This window comes from Nyctereutes procyonoides, unplaced genomic scaffold, assembly GCF_905146905.1.
Source record: "Nyctereutes procyonoides isolate TBG_1078 unplaced genomic scaffold, NYPRO_anot_genome, whole genome shotgun sequence".
Taxonomy (NCBI): Eukaryota; Metazoa; Chordata; class Mammalia; order Carnivora; family Canidae; genus Nyctereutes; species Nyctereutes procyonoides.
Window position 1 is genome coordinate 62987687 of NW_026575126.1, and position 16871 is coordinate 63004557.

The following is a 16871-nucleotide window of genomic DNA, read 5'->3' on the forward strand; positions in this document are numbered from 1 at the left end:
CACGGTCTACTCATAAAGCTACAACAATGAGTCCTACATATAGAAAGATATTCAAAGGACAACCACCATACAACAAGAAATTTTAAGAAACATCACAGCAGAAATACAATAAGACTAATAAATCTAAGAAAATTTACAGAAAATAGAAAAAAAAAAGATGAAAAATAGGATCAAAAATGTTTTTAAAACAGAGCACTAATTCAGGAAGTTTACTACCCAAGTGATACTAGTCTCAAAGAGGTACTAGAGAAATGGAAGTGAGGAATGGAATGGGCCGCTGAGCGCCCCATGTAGCACATGAACACAGGGCCACGGCAGAGTGGGTCTCTGGGTGCCAGGAGAAGACTCAGGCCTTAAGAGAGACAGACACAGGCACATGCCTCATCCACAGCCCACCGCACAAGTCAGCGTAGGGTGGAGAGAGGCAGATGACACCGCAGGCTGGCACATGGCCTCCGGGCGAGGCCACCATCTTCAGACTGTGGAGCAGGGGGTTGACGGAGGGGCCCACGTGTGGTCGTCAGGACATCGCTCACAGAGGTGCCCATGGCTCAGTGCTGACCACAGGCTTCCCTATCTAACCTCCCAACAGAGCTGCCCCATCGGCAGGGAGCATGAGGCCACAGAGATTCCTGCAGGCTCCCTGCTTGACTCTGACAAACCCGGTGCTGGAGGACAAGCTCATGGCCTGTGAGCACCAGGGCTGGAGGGCTGCCTCCTCCTGGTCACACCACCTCCCCAGCAGGACCACTCACTGAGGCCCACAGCCCCAGGTCTGAAAGGAGTTGGCATCAGCAGGTCTGAAATGCAGGGAAGCTGGTTTTGCCTTCAAGGCCTGAGTTGTGGGTGGGGACTGGGCTGCCAGGGCCTCTCCAGCGCTGCCCTCATCTCTGAGATCAGCCACTGGCACTGGGAGCTAAGGGGGCAGGCTCCATGTCCTTCTGATCGTGGACTTGCAGGTGCACAGAACACAGGATATTCTACAAGGACTATATGATATATGATTTTTTTAAAAAAACTGAGTAAGAGCCAAAGGCAAAGTAAGTACTTTGCCTTCTGAAAATGGTGTGAGTGGAACCACAGGGCACAGGGCCTGCCGTCCTCTGAGGGGGGTTGAGGTCTCGGGTGGCAGAGAGGGTCTAGGGCTAAACCAGGAGTGGTGGGAGGGCCCAGCAGGTGCGGCAGAGTTGGGCGTGACTCCGGAGGGATTGAAGTCCACCTGACCACTGAATCCACAAATGACTCAGATCTGCTAGAGCTGCCATGTGACACCAGAAAGGAACCAGGATTTGTTTCAGCTGAAAGGGCCTCGCAGCCTCCACTTAAATCTCTTGAGGAGAGTCCCCTCATTTGCTCATTAAAGAGCAATGTTCCGTGTGTGTGTTTGTGTGACATGTGCACAGTTAACACATCACCAGCCCCTCATGTCCTCGACCACACACCGAATGCACATGCACTTCACATGTAACACACCCATCTGCCTGTGCCCATCTCCATCCCCTAGGGCCAGCAGCCCATGAGCAACCCACTCGGCCTCCTCTGCATCTAGGCAACAAGAGATTACAAAGATAGTGGGGAGGGGCACTAGGGCTCCCCTCACTCTCTTATGCGAGGAGTTGGAGCAAAGGGGCCAGGGCATCCTCCTGGGGTGGGGGGTTGCTGCCTGTCGGCATCCCCACCCCCAGCTGAAAGGCCACTTTGAATGGCTCCTTGCAGCTTCCCAGAAAAGCAAAGTATGGCATGTAACACAGGGAAAACTGAGGCATGGCACCACTTTGGAACATTTACTATAAAGGGGATGCCAGGAGGAGCAGAGGCACCAGGTGCATGGGGTGAATGGCGGGGTGCTCCATGGGATCTGCCCACAACCCAGTGCTGAGGGGCTGGCAGGGGCTCACAGACCTTGTTTCCCAGCTACTGGTCCAGGGAAAGGGCAGGGGTCAGGGGCTCCCTGTGGCTGTGCTTGGTGGACCCCAGAGCCTGCCCAGCAGGTGCCCTCACCACAGAGTCAAGGGGGAAGTGCACAAAGTCCTGTGCTGTCAAATGTGGCTCCAGCTCCCCGTCGAGTGGCCAGAAACTCAGAGGGCAATGTGCACATGTCCTGGCAAGCGGTCCACACAATTGCCGACCCAATTTCTATTAATTGGCCACAAAGGCTTGTCTCCCACAGTTGCTTTCACCAAACAAGACGGTGGGGACAGGCAGCTTTGATCTTGATGTACAGCATATCACTGATAAAGCCTTTTATTTAGATTTTAAAAATAAATAAAAATGAATCTACCAGAGGTGTGCCAGACTACACAAATGAGAGCACAGCCGGCCCTGCTCTGTTGACAGCAGACAAGGTCCTGGAAGTCCCACTCGTATCTCTAGGGGGTCCTGCTAACCACTGCACCTGAAGGCTCAAGTCCATAAGAGAAGGGTCCCAACTACCTGCCATATGGCCAGAGAGGCGCTAAGGCAGAGCCTGGAGGCCGCCTCTCATCTGCATTCCCACACTTGGCACGAGACTCCCAGGGCAGCACTCAAGGCCCCTCAGGATTATATCCAGCATGCCGCCCCTGGAAGCCACCTTTCTGTGTCCCGGGAGCCCCTGTGCCACTCCTCCTCACCTACTTACCATCAGGACCCACATAAACCCCACCTGCTCTCCAGGGCCCTGAGCCCACCCTCAGATTCCAACAACTGCACTCATCGCTGGGCTGGGGCTGCTCCTAGAGGTCAGGTGTTGGAGAGTGTTTTCCGCATCTCTTTACGGGGACGTTACCATAGCAGATCCTCAGCTGACTCTTGGCTGGGAGACAGCTGTCCCCTTGCCAAGCCCCTCTTCCAGACCCCAACTCAGGACAGCCCAGGAAGCTTTTACACGACCGATATGATTGCTTCTGTGCCCTGAAATCTTTGCCGGCTCCACTGTCCTGGGAATAAGGCCACATCCTTACCAGGCCCTCATCTGGCCTGGCCTGGTCCCCATGCCCTGCTGGTCTCTGTCCAGTATGGAGTCCTTCCTTCCACACCATGTCCTCACATATTGCCGCCTCCCTACTCCCCTGGGGTCCCTGCCCCTGCCTGGCCCACCCACAGAGCTCATCACACCGCAGACCCCATGGACACCTGTTCTCATAGCACCTCTGCCATGCTTCCTGCACCCCGATGCTGCAGACCGGATTTTATGTAACATCCTCCCAATCCCTGTTAAACTGTAAAATTCAGGAAGAGAGAAAATGTACCCTTGCTCACCACTGCTTCGTCCTCATGCTCAGCCTAAAGGACGCCCATCCCACATGCTCCTTTCTGAACAAGTCAGAGAATAACAAATTGGCGACTTTGGAATTGGGGAGCAGGGGGCATCTCTAGTGACAGCTATCTATGAGGCTGAGGTCCTGACATGAGAGAAGCACTGAAAACAATGGAAGAAACCTGGAATCCAGAGGACGCCATCACTGGCACCCACACACTTCCCATGGAGACATCCATGGCCCACATGCAGTCTCGCATCCAGTTCTTACAACCTGCAAAGGAGGGCTGTCTGCCCAGTCAGAGGAGGACACAGGCCCAAGGAGGGGCACAGGGCCTGGCCAGCTCACACCCCAGCCCCAGGCAATGTCACCAAGCAGCAGGGTCCTTGCCCACATCTCCCCGACCCACCAAAAGCACCTGAGGATGGGAACCCGTGCACCCTGGGCCTGTCCCGTGGAGGCGCTCAGAGCACCCCAGAACCAAGGCTGCTTGGCCTGCACTCGCTTTGCACCCAGAGTTTCTGGGGAGATGGCATCTACTTGCCCATCAGCCACTTTCCAGTAACAGACTGAAACAGCAGGGCCAGCTCAGTGACCCAAGGGGAGCTCTGCCTCGGTCTCCCTGAAAACCTCCTCCTTTAGAACTTGCTACCTCTCCCGGCCCAGGGAGTGAAGAGGAGCCCAGCTGAGCTACTCCTCACCAGGCATGGTGCTGTGTCAGGATGGGGTCAGGAGGCATCAGGAAAACCTCTGGGGGAAACAGGAGGTGCTCTGAGCTGGTTCAACACATAGGCTGAGGGTGGCCCGGCAGGCACATGGGAAGCACCCTGTGAGCAGCTCCCTTCTGAGATAGGGTTGTCTGTGCCTAGCTCCAGACAAGCCCTTGCTCACAGGCCCTGTTGCCATGGCACAGACAGCAGGACCCTGCCTGGCCCTCAGCTCTGGGGGAAGAGCCAAGTCTGTGCAGAGGATTCTGTGATTCAGAAAGGCAGGCCCAGAGGCCAGAGGTGCTGACATACCTGAGCGAGCTCACCTCCTCCCTGGACAATGGGAAGCTCTGCTCGGCGGTGCTGGACTGAGACTGTAGCATCTTCACCTCCATCTCCAGCTAGAAGAGAGCATAGGCAGGTCAGCAGGAGATGCTGCTGCAGCCCCTTATCCCAACAGGCCCTAAGTACCCAAGATCCTGCAACTGACTTCTGTGGGGAGAGGGTGGTGCTGGGGGCAGAGCCGTCATCTCCTGGGCTACCCCGTGTCCTGAGGACCCTGGGCAGCTGTACCTCACAGCCTGCCAGCTACGCAGACACAACCTCTCTCTCTGCGCCCACCTCCAGAACAACAAGACATTTTGGAGCATGCTAACGGGAAACATCAAAATCTGGGGAAAGGAGGTTATAGCAACTGGAAAGAACAGTCTGAGTTTACCAAAGCTTTGATCTGTTTTAATAGTCATGGTATTTTATTTATTTGCTGCTCCAAATTCCCTTGCAGAATGATAGACGATGGACAGATTGCCTGGAAGGGAATAGGGACTTCATGGTAACTGGGGGGGGGGGTGCTGGTCGGGGCCAGAGAAGGAGCAGGAAGGGGGGTTCCTGCCTGTTGATCCAGGTGTAGGCACAGGGCAGTGTGAGGGCCTTCACAAGAGCGAGCCTGCATACAGCCCCCAGAACTTCCACTCCCAGAGTCCAGGGCTATTCCGGACAGCACTGTCTGCCAGATGTGGTTCTGCCCTTTTATCTGTGGTCAGTCTGGCAGCTGTACGCCCGGTTCCTGGACCAGAACACTCAGTAACCAATTACACAAGAGAGAACAGGGGCATGGTGGACTGGGGACACAGGACCCCAGAACTGACTCCCAGTCACACTCAGACTGCCCGACAAGCACCGAGGCTGGTCTACTGTGGCACAGACATGGGTTTTGAGGCTCCTTTATGGGAATCTTGCACTCGGCTGTTTTTCTGGCCATCTCAGCCCATGGGGTGCTCTGAATGCCCCCGATCTCTCAGCATTCAGCTTGTCTGTGAATAAATGGGAGGCTGGGAGAGAGGGCAGGTGGGCCTTCATCTCTCAAAGGGCTTTCGCGGAAGGTGCAGTCCTGTGGGTGGTGGGTACAGCACCAGGACCATGGACCTGCAGTTTTTAGCCACTCTGAGAGCTTGCCGCATTGTGTTTATCACACAAGAGCTGTCCTTAGGGCAGACATCCTCTATGGCCCCTGTAAGTCGTTACTTGTTAGAAATGACCTCAGTCAGCTGCAGGAACCAGCACAGGTGTGAGCTGACAGGTGTCTCAAGCTCCAGAGCCCCACAGAAGTCCCTGAATGGAACAACGACTGTGACAGTCTGGTGAGCGGTTAGGGGGAGCTGGCAGGGTGGGAGCACAAGGCAGACACTAGTGTCTCCCACCACACAGCTCCTACACGGCCACTCCCCACAGTGGCCCGTTCTGATGCCCCAAAGGGAGGCCACTTGGTCTTCCCACCTGACTCCACAAAGGCTCAAGGGACAGGTGATTTCAGGCACGCCCACCCACAGGCACAGGCTAGGAATGACGGGGCCAGTCCAGGTCTGCAGACCCACCTCACCACCCTCCAGGCCCCTTAACTGGGGTGGCTGAGAGCTCCCAAGACATGGATGATGCTGCTGTCCTGAACTGGAAACAAACAGTGTCTCCGGGAAGGGTGTCAGCCATCAGCATGGTCCAGGGGTGAGGGAGTAGAGTGTCTCCATGTCTCCTGGGGCAGTTTAGGAATTCTTGGGCCCGAGGCATCCAGTCTATGAGGCCCGAGGCGTCCAGCCTGTGAGGCCTCAATACTAATCATCGAGGTCCCAAGTGGGCCCCTCGCACAAGTGGGCTCCCCCATCCTGCTGGTCATGGAGAGCAAGCATGAGCTGGAGTGGCCTTGGCAATGTCTCCAGAGGAAGAGAGAGAGTTAGTCTCCACACACTTAGCTACTCCACGCATGCCCGCCAGTGCCCACTGGCATGAGGTCCCCTGCACAGAACAGGCATTACACGACCACATAGTGGCACCATGACGTGATGACATGGACCAAGGCCTGCCCACGCTCACGGTGAAGCGGCATCCACTGTGTCTGGGGCCTCTCCTGCCCCTCCCACACGCACACCTCCCTGAACTGGCCAGGCTCACCACTCCTTTCCTATGCCACCCAGACATGCATGCAGGAGGTGGGCCCTGTGCCCTCTTCACGGCCATGGCCAAACAGGCCAGTGGACACACTGGCCTCGCTAGAACAGGATGACTCTCCTGGAAGGACACAGAACCACCAGCTGAGTCCTGTCTGGGAAGATCCCTCTCAGTCTTTTCTCGGTGGGAGGGCTGAGCAGAAGAGGTGCTGAGCAGAGGAGGGAGACACACCTCACGGCTGCAAGTGCCCATGCAGCAGACAAAGCTGGTCTGCAGAGCTGCAAGGCAGGACACTTCCCAGGGATGCCACAGTCCTGGCCCCTCGTTGTGGGAGCTGTGAACCTTATGCAGCCTTAGGACCTGAGGTTCCGACATGGCACAAAACACGTACACCCCCCAGAAACCTGCACAAAGCACCCTAGTCATCTAGGCACTACCCACAGCCCACTGGAGCCGTTAGGCTGTGGGGTTCCAGAATCAGCTTGTGCTCCCACCAGCAAATATGAATAGGTTCTTCCCTTTATTTCTCTGTTTGTTAGAAAAACGGTGACAGCCTGCACACAGTTTTGTACTCTCATTTTCTCCCTTCATCTATTTTGGAGAGATTTCCCAACCAGCACAAGAAGAGCCTCCCCGGTTCACATGTGTGGCTCCGTGAACTCCACCCCATCAATGTCCCACCTCTTGCTGACCCATCTCTCATGGGCGAAGGTTTCTGCAGCTTCCCATCTGATCCCATGAGGTCAATGCTGGGGCAAGGTGGCTCTGGGGTGTGCTGGTCACCCCATGTGTAAGCAGCTCCCCACAGCAAGTGTCCTCCTGTGACTGACCTCCCTTCCCCAGATGGACCCGGATGTCCCTGTATGAGTATCCTGAAGCATGATGGCCCTCACAGATGTATGATTCCACATTGTCACTCACCACGTTCTACCCCTGCTTCTGACTTCCTTTTCCATCCACTGTTCCATCCACAACGTCAGGGTGCTTTCTCTCTCCCACACCATCACTCCCCTCAGACATCCCAACAAAATTGCTTTAGAGAACACTGGGACTGTATCAATGCCCACTCTGGGGAGTCAGCGTGTGAGGACACAGCTGCCCATCCTATTCACGGGGGCACTGTCAGCCTCACACACACACACACCCCAACAGGCAGCAGGCCTGGGGCTTCTTCCTGTCTGTGCCTGCTGTTGTACATGGGAGGTATTTTCTTGTATTGTCTAACTTGTGTCTCCATGTGCAGGCCTGAAAATCCCTGTGCATTCATTTTGTTCCCCACCCTTGCCCGCTGTTTCAGCTGCTGCAGCAGCTCTCAGCAGGCAGTCTCAGTTCATGATCATGTCAGCCGCAGAGACTGGTGTCCTCCCTCCTTCCCAGCCTGGGGGCTGCACCTCCACACCAGGAACCCAGGACATCCTGAACCTGTTTTGTGGCTCCTGGGAGCTGAAGCTCTAACTTACAGCATGTCAGTTTGGGGCTGAAATAAACATACTTTATTATGTTGAGAAATTATCCATGTGTTCATATTTCATAAAGACTGAACACGGATTTCTGTAAAATGCCTTTTCAGCAAATATGGAGCACATACCCAAAAATCAAGCCAGCAGTCCAATGTGGGGGAAACTGTGGGGCGCGTCCCAGTTGCTTGGGGTGGCAACCGCAGCCTGAATCCCGTGCATGCACGACACCCACAACGCACAGTTGTCACTCACCTCCCAAAAGTCTCCCCCTCAGAGCCTCCAGTCAGCATGTGTAGGGCACACACCTGATGCTCTCACAGAATCCCCCTCAAAACTGCCTCAATCTGATACAATTTGTTTCTTTTCTTTGGGGAAGGACAGGAGCAGCCATTTTGCAACAAATAGTATAACTGGTCTCTTTAACATTTCTATCACTTCCAGAGTCAATAGGTTTCACATTCCTAGAAAGTATTCATTTTATTCAGATTTGTTTTTTTCTCTTAAGATTTTATTTATTCATGAGAGACACAGAGAGACAGAGGCAGAGGGAGAAGCAGGCTTCCCATGGGGAGCCTGATGTGAGACTCGATCCCAGGACCCTGGGATCATGCCTTGAGCCAAAGGCAGACACTCAACCACTGAGCCACCCAGGAGTCCCTACTCAGATTTATATTTAAGTCGATCTGTGATATAACTTACATCTATTCTTTTTAGATTTACTTCCAAGTTTTCTTCCTTTGTCATTGAGGTATAGCTCACACATGATCCAGTGCAGAAGCCCTGGGCTGGCTCCGGACCATGCACATCCACACCTGTGGGGCACCACCGAGTAGGACCTGAGGGCTGAGCATCAGGGGGGTTCCCACATTCCTCCCTGCCGGAAACTCTGATGATTCTCAGTTCTTGTGTGGAGGAGGGCACATCTACTTATTTTTCACTGGGACCGTGAGCGATTCATACATTTTACTGGCTTTATTTTGGGGCACAGGCACTTGGATTTATTTATTATTTCCACTATTTTTCACTTTTTTATTAACTTCTGCTTTGATCTTTGCAGATTCCTAGTTTTTGCTTTACTAGGGCTTATTTTGTTTTCCTTTCCTGAGTTCTTGAGCCGGGTCTAATCTATCTCTATTCACAGTTTCCTGCTCAATAATATAAATATTTAATCTGTAAATTTTCTTCTCAACTCTGCTCTGCCTCCCAAAGGCTCTGATTCCGTGCATTTCCAGATGCCCTGTCTTCTTCGACCCAAGAAATGCTAAAGATGGAGGTTAGGGTTTTCTTTTTCTGTTTTGTTTTGTTCATAACCTGGAATTCATCACACTGTGATCAGGTGAGCATGTCTCCATCAGTTCTACCTGTTTGAGCTTATGAAGATTTTCTGTATTGTCAACATATGGTGAATTCTGGTAAACATCTCCTATGAGCACTTTACAAAAAGAGTATCCTTTAGTTTTGGGGTTGAGGGTTTCATGTAAAACAGACTGTATTTCTTCCATCACTGATTCTTGGCCCACTTGAAATATCACGGGTCACGAAGTAAAACAAATTCTCCTCATGGTGGCATCCTTGATGATTCCCCCAAATCTCTCCCCATTTCTGCTCCTTCTGAACATTGATGATATATATGTGTCCTGTTCATCTTGTTTCCTTTTTTGTGTGAAATTCTCTTGATCTTTATAAGAGTCTGTATCTTTTTGTTGTAGTGGTTGCTTTTGTAACTCTTTACTTGACATAATATCTGCACTTTTCTGCTTTCGACAGTTCCTGTCCACCTCCTACAATGGATGTGTGATGAGTCGGACATATCTCACCTCTCACTGTCCACTGCCCACAGTTAAAGGTGTGCTTGCTACACAATGTTAACTTCCGTTGTTTTAACCTTCAGCTACTGTGGCTGAACACTGCTGCTGCCATGTCTGCTCCTGTCTTCTCCCTTCCTGAGAACTTCCACAGAACAGGTCAACTCCACGTTTGCAGAATCTGCACCCACCTGGTCCTGCTTCCTGAGCTCCATGCTGGCTGCTCAGCTCCAGCCACTGCTCCCTGTAGACATGCACCTCAGCCCTCAGGGCCACCAGCTCCAGCTCAGCCTCTGTTCTGGCTCCACGGATATTCCCAGATTTGCAGCAAAACTCTTTAATTTTCATCTGCTCAAGGTCAGGTTGTTAATTTTTTCTGTGAAAATTTTTTGTTACCTGCTTTTCTCCAAAACTTCTAGGTTTTACAAAATTGTGTGATGTTGCCTTTATAACTCATCAGTGAAGGTGACTTTCATTCAATGCAGCTTTGTGCAAAAGGCCAGACTGCAGAAAGGATGAGCTGCCTTCTCTTCTTCCCAATCTGACCAGGTGGCTCTGAGTCCTGTATACCTACCCAACCTCTCTCTGCATGAAGGGAAGCCACAAGCTCCCTGTACATCCAAGAGCCACTCAGACCTATCTGAACTGACTGGCCTCTGCCTCCCTGCCTGTGGCCACCACGCCTATCCCACTGTAGGGCAAACAGGGGTGCCCCTTGAACCCCAGCAGAGTCAGTCACAGAACACTGTTCTTTCTCAGTAGCTTCACTTCTGGGCACCATCTTGCGCGCCTCCAGTACTGCCACTGCTGAGGGCCAGCTCCCTCCTGTGTAAGGGGCCAGGGATTCAGCTGTAGTTCTGTTGGGCCCAAATTTAGGTTTGCCTTGCTTGGCTTTTATTCTTTTTGGTACGTTTGGACAATTTCCAGGAAAGAAGGAAAAAATGCTGACTTATTCCACAGTGTTCAAAGCAAATCAGGCCCTTTTAACTTGTAAGCTTGACTCATAACTAACAGGCTTTCTACTTGACCCCCTCCTACACTGCTAGTACCTGGTAGGTAACCTGACCCTCCAACGACTATAGCCCACTCATGCCAAGGCCCTCGGGGTGCCTGCACTCCCCAGCTCCCCAAACTGGGGTGGTAGCCAGCACACAGGACACAAGATGCCTGTCTTCAGGTCAGATCCCTAGCCACCGTTCAGATCCATCTCTAAGGCCACCTTCTTCACCAAACCAGAAATGCCAGCCCCCGTGCACTGTTTGTGTGACTTTGTTTCCCACTGGCCCAGGTAGATACACTCCATTCACCTCTTAAGCCCAGGCAGGGCACAAAAAGGGTGGTCCAGGCCCGCAGGCAAGGGCACCAGAGCAAATGGATGACCCACACAAGCCCATACCTGGCGCTTCCCTTGCACCAGGCTATGTGCCAGGCAACCTTGGCACATATAAGTGTATAAGCCAGTGTATAAGCCAGGCCTCTGCCAGGACTTCTCTGGGCAGGCGAGTGAAGCCAGGGTAAATATGCAAGGAAACACGCCATCCAGGAAGGAAAAAGACCTGGAGTTTGTTCACCTACCAGACACCTTATTTCAGAAACTACTTCAACAGGTCAATATTTAAAAGGAGGGCTTTGATAGGGCCCATTGGAGGAGGGGCTTCGGGGAACAGCTGGGCATGGGGTTCAGGGCTGTCTGCAGCCATGGCCTATTTTCCAGGGCCCCTCACCATGCTGCCCAGGAGCCTCTGTGCTCATTCACACACACGCTGAACTCAATTTCCGCATCTGTAAAGTGAGGTCTGAGCAGGAAGGGAGAAAACTGAGAGGTAAATGCTCATTGTAGGGCCTGACACACACCAGAGTGGAAGCACCCTCCCTGCAGAACCCCTCAGTCACCCCCTCTGGAGGGTGCACAGGCCTGCCCATGGCCCCTCCCTCCTCCACCCTCAGGCCTGGGCCCTGCTTGCCCCAGGGCGGGGGGGGGGTGTGTGCACAAGTGTTCAGGTTGCCTTTTAAGCCAGGCGAAGCCACACTGCTATGACCTGGCACTGGAAGAAGTGAAAATTGGAAATGCGTTAATATTGCAGTCTGCAACTATTTATTTCATACTTGACTGAGAAAAATCTGTATTTGGAGGTGGTTTTAAAAAAAAGAACATGGGACTAATTGGATTGCATCTTCTGAGAGACTTGCTAAATGACTAAACCACGAGGGCCATTCTGCGAGCCATTCTAAAACCACTTCCAGCCCACAAGTAGGGCTCGGAAGGGAGGCACCCTCACAGGGGCCGTGTGTAGTTATAGCACGTGGCCCAAGGCAGAGCTCACAACTAGGACCAAGACCACGGGCCACATATACCCCGGATGAGATCCTGGGCCTGCCACCGCCCATGGGAACCACTCCGCAAAGCTCCCTGCTTCATCTCTACATGTATCTCCCAGAGAAAGGCTGCTCTGCCTTTCCAGCCTCTGAAGTTAATACACAAATTTATATTCCTTTCTTGGGCTTGCTCTCCAAATTAACAGGCATAATTATCAGCAATGCCTGCTCTAAACGAATCTAACGCCTAGGGAGCCCGGCTGCTGGCAGACTGTGGTCACACACTGGACAGTGGGCATCCCTGGGGACACCCTGACCCCTGAAGCCAGACACACCGGCCCTGTCCATGGCTCCCTCTGAGGCTGCTGCTTTTTGTTCTGTAGGCTAGCAAGCCAAGGCCAATGAGGTAAATGTTCCTCCAAAGCCATGTGCCAGCTGACACTCTGCTGCCATTTTTAGGCCTGAACATGGAGCCAAACACACATGGGGCCCGGGAAGCAGACCTGCCAAGCGTCAGAAGCCAATGTCTTCAGACCTGGTCGAAGGTCCGGCCATCCCCATAACATGAAATGCCCAAGCCTCTGACTTTTCCACTTTGAAAGAGAAGTGGTAGCATCTGCATCACAAGCTGCATGACCAGGTCAGGGGCTACAGAGCCAACCCACACACCAGATGCTGGGGACACTCCCAGCCTTCCGAGAAAGGGCTGCCGAGTGGGAAGATGGCTTCACTCTACCATCTTGCCTGTGTTTCACGATCTTCACTTCATACAGCGTACAGGCGTTGCTAATTCAAATAGTCAGAAAACACTAAAAATATCCATTTACTGGCTTAGAGCCCAGGCTAGCATCCACCCAAGAGCAGGCCACCCGTCAAGCCTTTGCTTTTGATAGCCAACCATGGCTAGTCGCCCACATGGCGGCACATGTCCTGACCGCAGGTCTTTACCAATCCCTCTGGCTTTCTGCCCCAGGAACCGTACGTTCCAGAGAAGCGGCATCCACTGAGCCCAGCACTGACCTCCAGGCCCCCGTGAGTGCCAGGAGCACTAAATGGCGTTCGCCAAATTGCTGAATAAACGTAGGTATCGCCACTGCCCTGCTCTGGGGTTTTGGCTCCGTTCGTGCGGGGCAGGCCCTAACCCCAAACCACAGAGAGGGGCCTGCTCCAGGGGCCACCAGCAGAGTCCTGCACTCTGGCAGCCACATGCAGACAGCAGAGAATGGTGGGAAACAAACCACTGCCATGTCAGGGTGCCTTTGCAAGGGCCAACAGAGCTCGAGTTCTAGTTCTAGAAACCTGGAAACCAGGCCCTCACGTCAGCATGGATCAAGCGCAAGAACTGGGATAACACCTCTGGGAGAACAGAAGGCTGGAAGGTATGAGGCAGGCCCAATGGTCATCCCAGCTTGCCATCTTAGGTGAGTCCAGAATATAGCCCAGCTCAGGCTGAGACGGCTGAGTCAGGAGTGTGGAGAGGCCTTGGTGGCCAGAACTCATGGTGAAGGGGGTACACAGGGCCCACCACAAGTGCACAGCAGAACCTGACTGGCATATGCAGGACAGGAAAGACCCCCAGACCAAACAGTGAAGAATGAGAAGAGCCAGGAGGGAAAAGCACCAGCTCTGTCCAGCTGAACTCCAAAGCCCCAGCTCTTGGGGCACCAGGCAGAGTACCCAGGCAGGCTGAGGCCCAGAGCTGGGGATAATTAGCCCTGGGTCCGCCCAGAATGTCATAAAATGCCACCCGACCAGATTAGATTATGTCTAAGAAGTTTCACCAGATCCCTGAACAAACCTCAGGGATCTTCACAGGAATACACACATCTCTGTGTCCCCCCAACACAGATGTGCACAGAATGACTGAAAACAGTCAATATCACTAAATTCCATACTTCACATATTAAGTATAGACATGAGGGGAAAAGGAAGACCAATATAAACTTTGTAGCAACATAAACAGCAACACCTGAAATAAAAAGATACAGGTTGTCCTGCTGGAAGATGAGGTCAGGGAGCTTGGAGACACAGCCACAGGAATGATTCACAATGAAAAGAGAATTTTCAGAAATGAGAAGAGCACACATGGGTGGGGGACAAGTCGCAGTACCCCAACTGTGGGTGAGCGGACACTCACCAGAGGAGGAGGACAGCAAGTCCCCAGAGCTAAGAAACACAGAATCCCCATAGAAGAGTGCAACAAGGTACATCATCATAAAAGAGCCCTCTCTAGAAAGCATCATCAGAGAACACAGACAAGATACAGAGAAGCTTGATGCAGATGACAGGCTTTTGATGGACACAGAGTAAGTCAGAAGTCAGAAGACAATCCCCTTCAAGTCCTCAAAGAAAAAAGCATGGCCTCAAGAAGTGAAGGTGAGTAAAACCATCACACGTTTAGCTAGCCTGGTGAAAGGAAAGAAAGAAGGGTCCACATGCTGATGCAAAGGGAGAGCAGAGTCACTGTGGCTGACCTCAAGAAGTCAGAAGGACGGCAAGAGGATCCTAGAACATCTGTCCACCTACAGGCCACCTAGACGATTCAGACAAACTCAAGAAGAAACGTAAGAGCTGAGCAGACCTGTGACAAGTCAGGAGGCTCCGTCAGCAAGAAGATCTCCCAACAAAGGAATGTTCAGGATCAGAGGGCTTCACCAGTGAACACTCACCAGTCATGTAAAAGAACTAACAGAAAAAAAAAAAAAAAGAACTAACAGAGAATTCCCAAATTCTTCCAAGAAGTTAAAGAGGAGGGAACGTTTCTTAGCTTATTCGACAAGACCAGCATCACCCTGAAACCACAGCCAGAGAGAGCATCACGTGAAAAGAAAACTAAGATCAAGAACCCTTAACAGGCACACAAAACCTCAACAAGGTAGTAGCTGGCCACACTGGAGGCATCTGAAAGGGTCATATGCCAAGAATGCAAGAGTGGCTTGACATAAAAAAATCAATTAATGCAAAGCACCACAGTAACAGAATGAGGGGGAAAAACACATGATCATCTCAACTGAGTCAGAAAAAGCACTTGGCAAAAGTCCAACACCCATTCATGATAAAAATGTTCAACAAACCAGGAGTCAAAGGGAATCTCTCCGACCTGATAGAGGGCATTCTCTGACACCCACAGAGAACATCATGCTCTGCGGTAAGAGACTGACAGCTTCCCCCTCAGATCAAGAAGGAAACACAGATGTCTACTTTCTCCCCTGCCACTGGACACGGAACTGAGTTCCAGTAGCAGCAGTCATGCAAGAGCAAGAAACAAAAGCCATCATATTGGAAAGGAAGAAATAGAGCATCTCTGCTCACAGATGACATGATCTCATAAATGGAAAAATCTACAGAATTCACAAAAGTATTGGAGTTAAAAAGAATTTGGCAAAGTGGCAGGAAACAAGATCAATACACAAACACTGGTGGCATGTCTGCATATTAGCAGTAACAATCAACAAACAATCCAATTCCATTCTCAAGAACATCAAAGACAGTAAGAAACTCATGAGTAAGAATAACCAAGGAGGAAATACATACACATTGACAACTATAAACATTGCTAAAACAGATGAAAGTAAACCTCAATAAATGAAGATATTCCATGTTCATAGGCTGAATGGAAGACTTACAACTGTTAAGATGGCAATCTTCCTCACAGTGATCTGCAGATTCAATGCAATTCCTGTTAAAATCCTCAGTCTTTTTTGCAGAATTGGGAAAGCTGATCCTAAAATTCATATGAAATTACAAAAGACCCCAATAGCAAGATAATTCTGAAAAAGAAGAAAGTTGGAGGACTCACATTTACCATTTTCAAAACTTACACAAAGTGACAGTAACCAAAACAGTGTGGTGCTGACAAAGGACAGATGAACAGATCAAGGGACCCAAACTGAAATCCAGAAATAAATCCAAGCATCTATGGTCAAGTGATCATCAATAAATGTGCTGGGACCACTAGATGTCCATGGGCAGAAGTAGTAAGGGAGATCCCTACCTCACATCATCTTCAAAAATCAACTCAAAATTATTAAAACCTAAGTGTCAGAGCTAAAACTATAAAACTCTTAGAAGGAAACACAGGAATAAATCTTTATGACCTCAGATGTAGCAAGTTTCAGATACAGATAGGACACCAAGAATACCAATGACAAAATGGATAAAAGCCAAAACCTTGTGCACACCAAAGGACATCCTCGAGAGACTGAGAAGACACTTGGCAAATTAGCTATCTGATGAAGATCCAGTATCTATAATTTATGAAGAACCCCTACAGAAGTCCTATAACTCAACAATAAAGAGACAGAAAACCCAATTTAAAAATGGGTGAAGGATCCAGAAGGACATTTTTCCAAAGAAACCATGTAAGTGGCCAGCAAGCACATGAAACACTCCATCCACATCACCAGCACTTAGGGAAATGCTTACCAAAACTACAAGATGTACCTTATACCCACCAGGAAAATAACATGCGCTCCTGTCCCCTCTGATTCTGACGTTGGTAATCTGTGTTTTCTTTCCCTTTCTTCTGAGGAGTCTGGCTGGAGAGTCCGCAGAGTGCAACCTCGTGTACAGAACTCACCCCTGAGTGAGACCCAGAGAGTGGGAGACGGATGAACACTTGCAGGGGGAGCTTTCTAGGGGTCTAGCCCTGAACAGAAGCAGATGAGAGCAGGGGCAGGAGACGAGGCTCCTTGGCGGAGCTGCCCAAGCGTCAGGCATAGACTGGCAGCAGGGTCAGTGTGGACTAGCCTCTGACCTGCCTGTCTCCTCTGGTGACAAACAAGTCCCTCCTTCCTTGCAAGGAGGCCTGGCCTGCCAAACTCACTCACAGCTCCAAAGCATCATGAAACTTTAATGCTAATGGTTCTGGAGGCTGGCTCACTACCACAGCATAACCTTTAA

The 16871-nt window shown here is 51.2% G+C and overlaps 1 protein-coding gene across 4 annotated transcripts in view; it reads right to left on the bottom strand.

Annotated features, from left to right (window-relative positions):
- The window catches only part of MAD1L1 (mitotic arrest deficient 1 like 1), a 347835-nt gene that overhangs the window by 116266 nt on the left and 214698 nt on the right, over positions 1-16871 (bottom strand). For all 4 annotated transcript variants that reach the window (XM_055340060.1, XM_055340059.1, XM_055340058.1 and 1 more), the window contains one exon: positions 4259-4347. In XM_055340060.1, coding sequence (XP_055196035.1) covers positions 4259-4347 — 89 coding nt within the window. The remainder of the gene's footprint in view (positions 1-4258; positions 4348-16871) is intronic.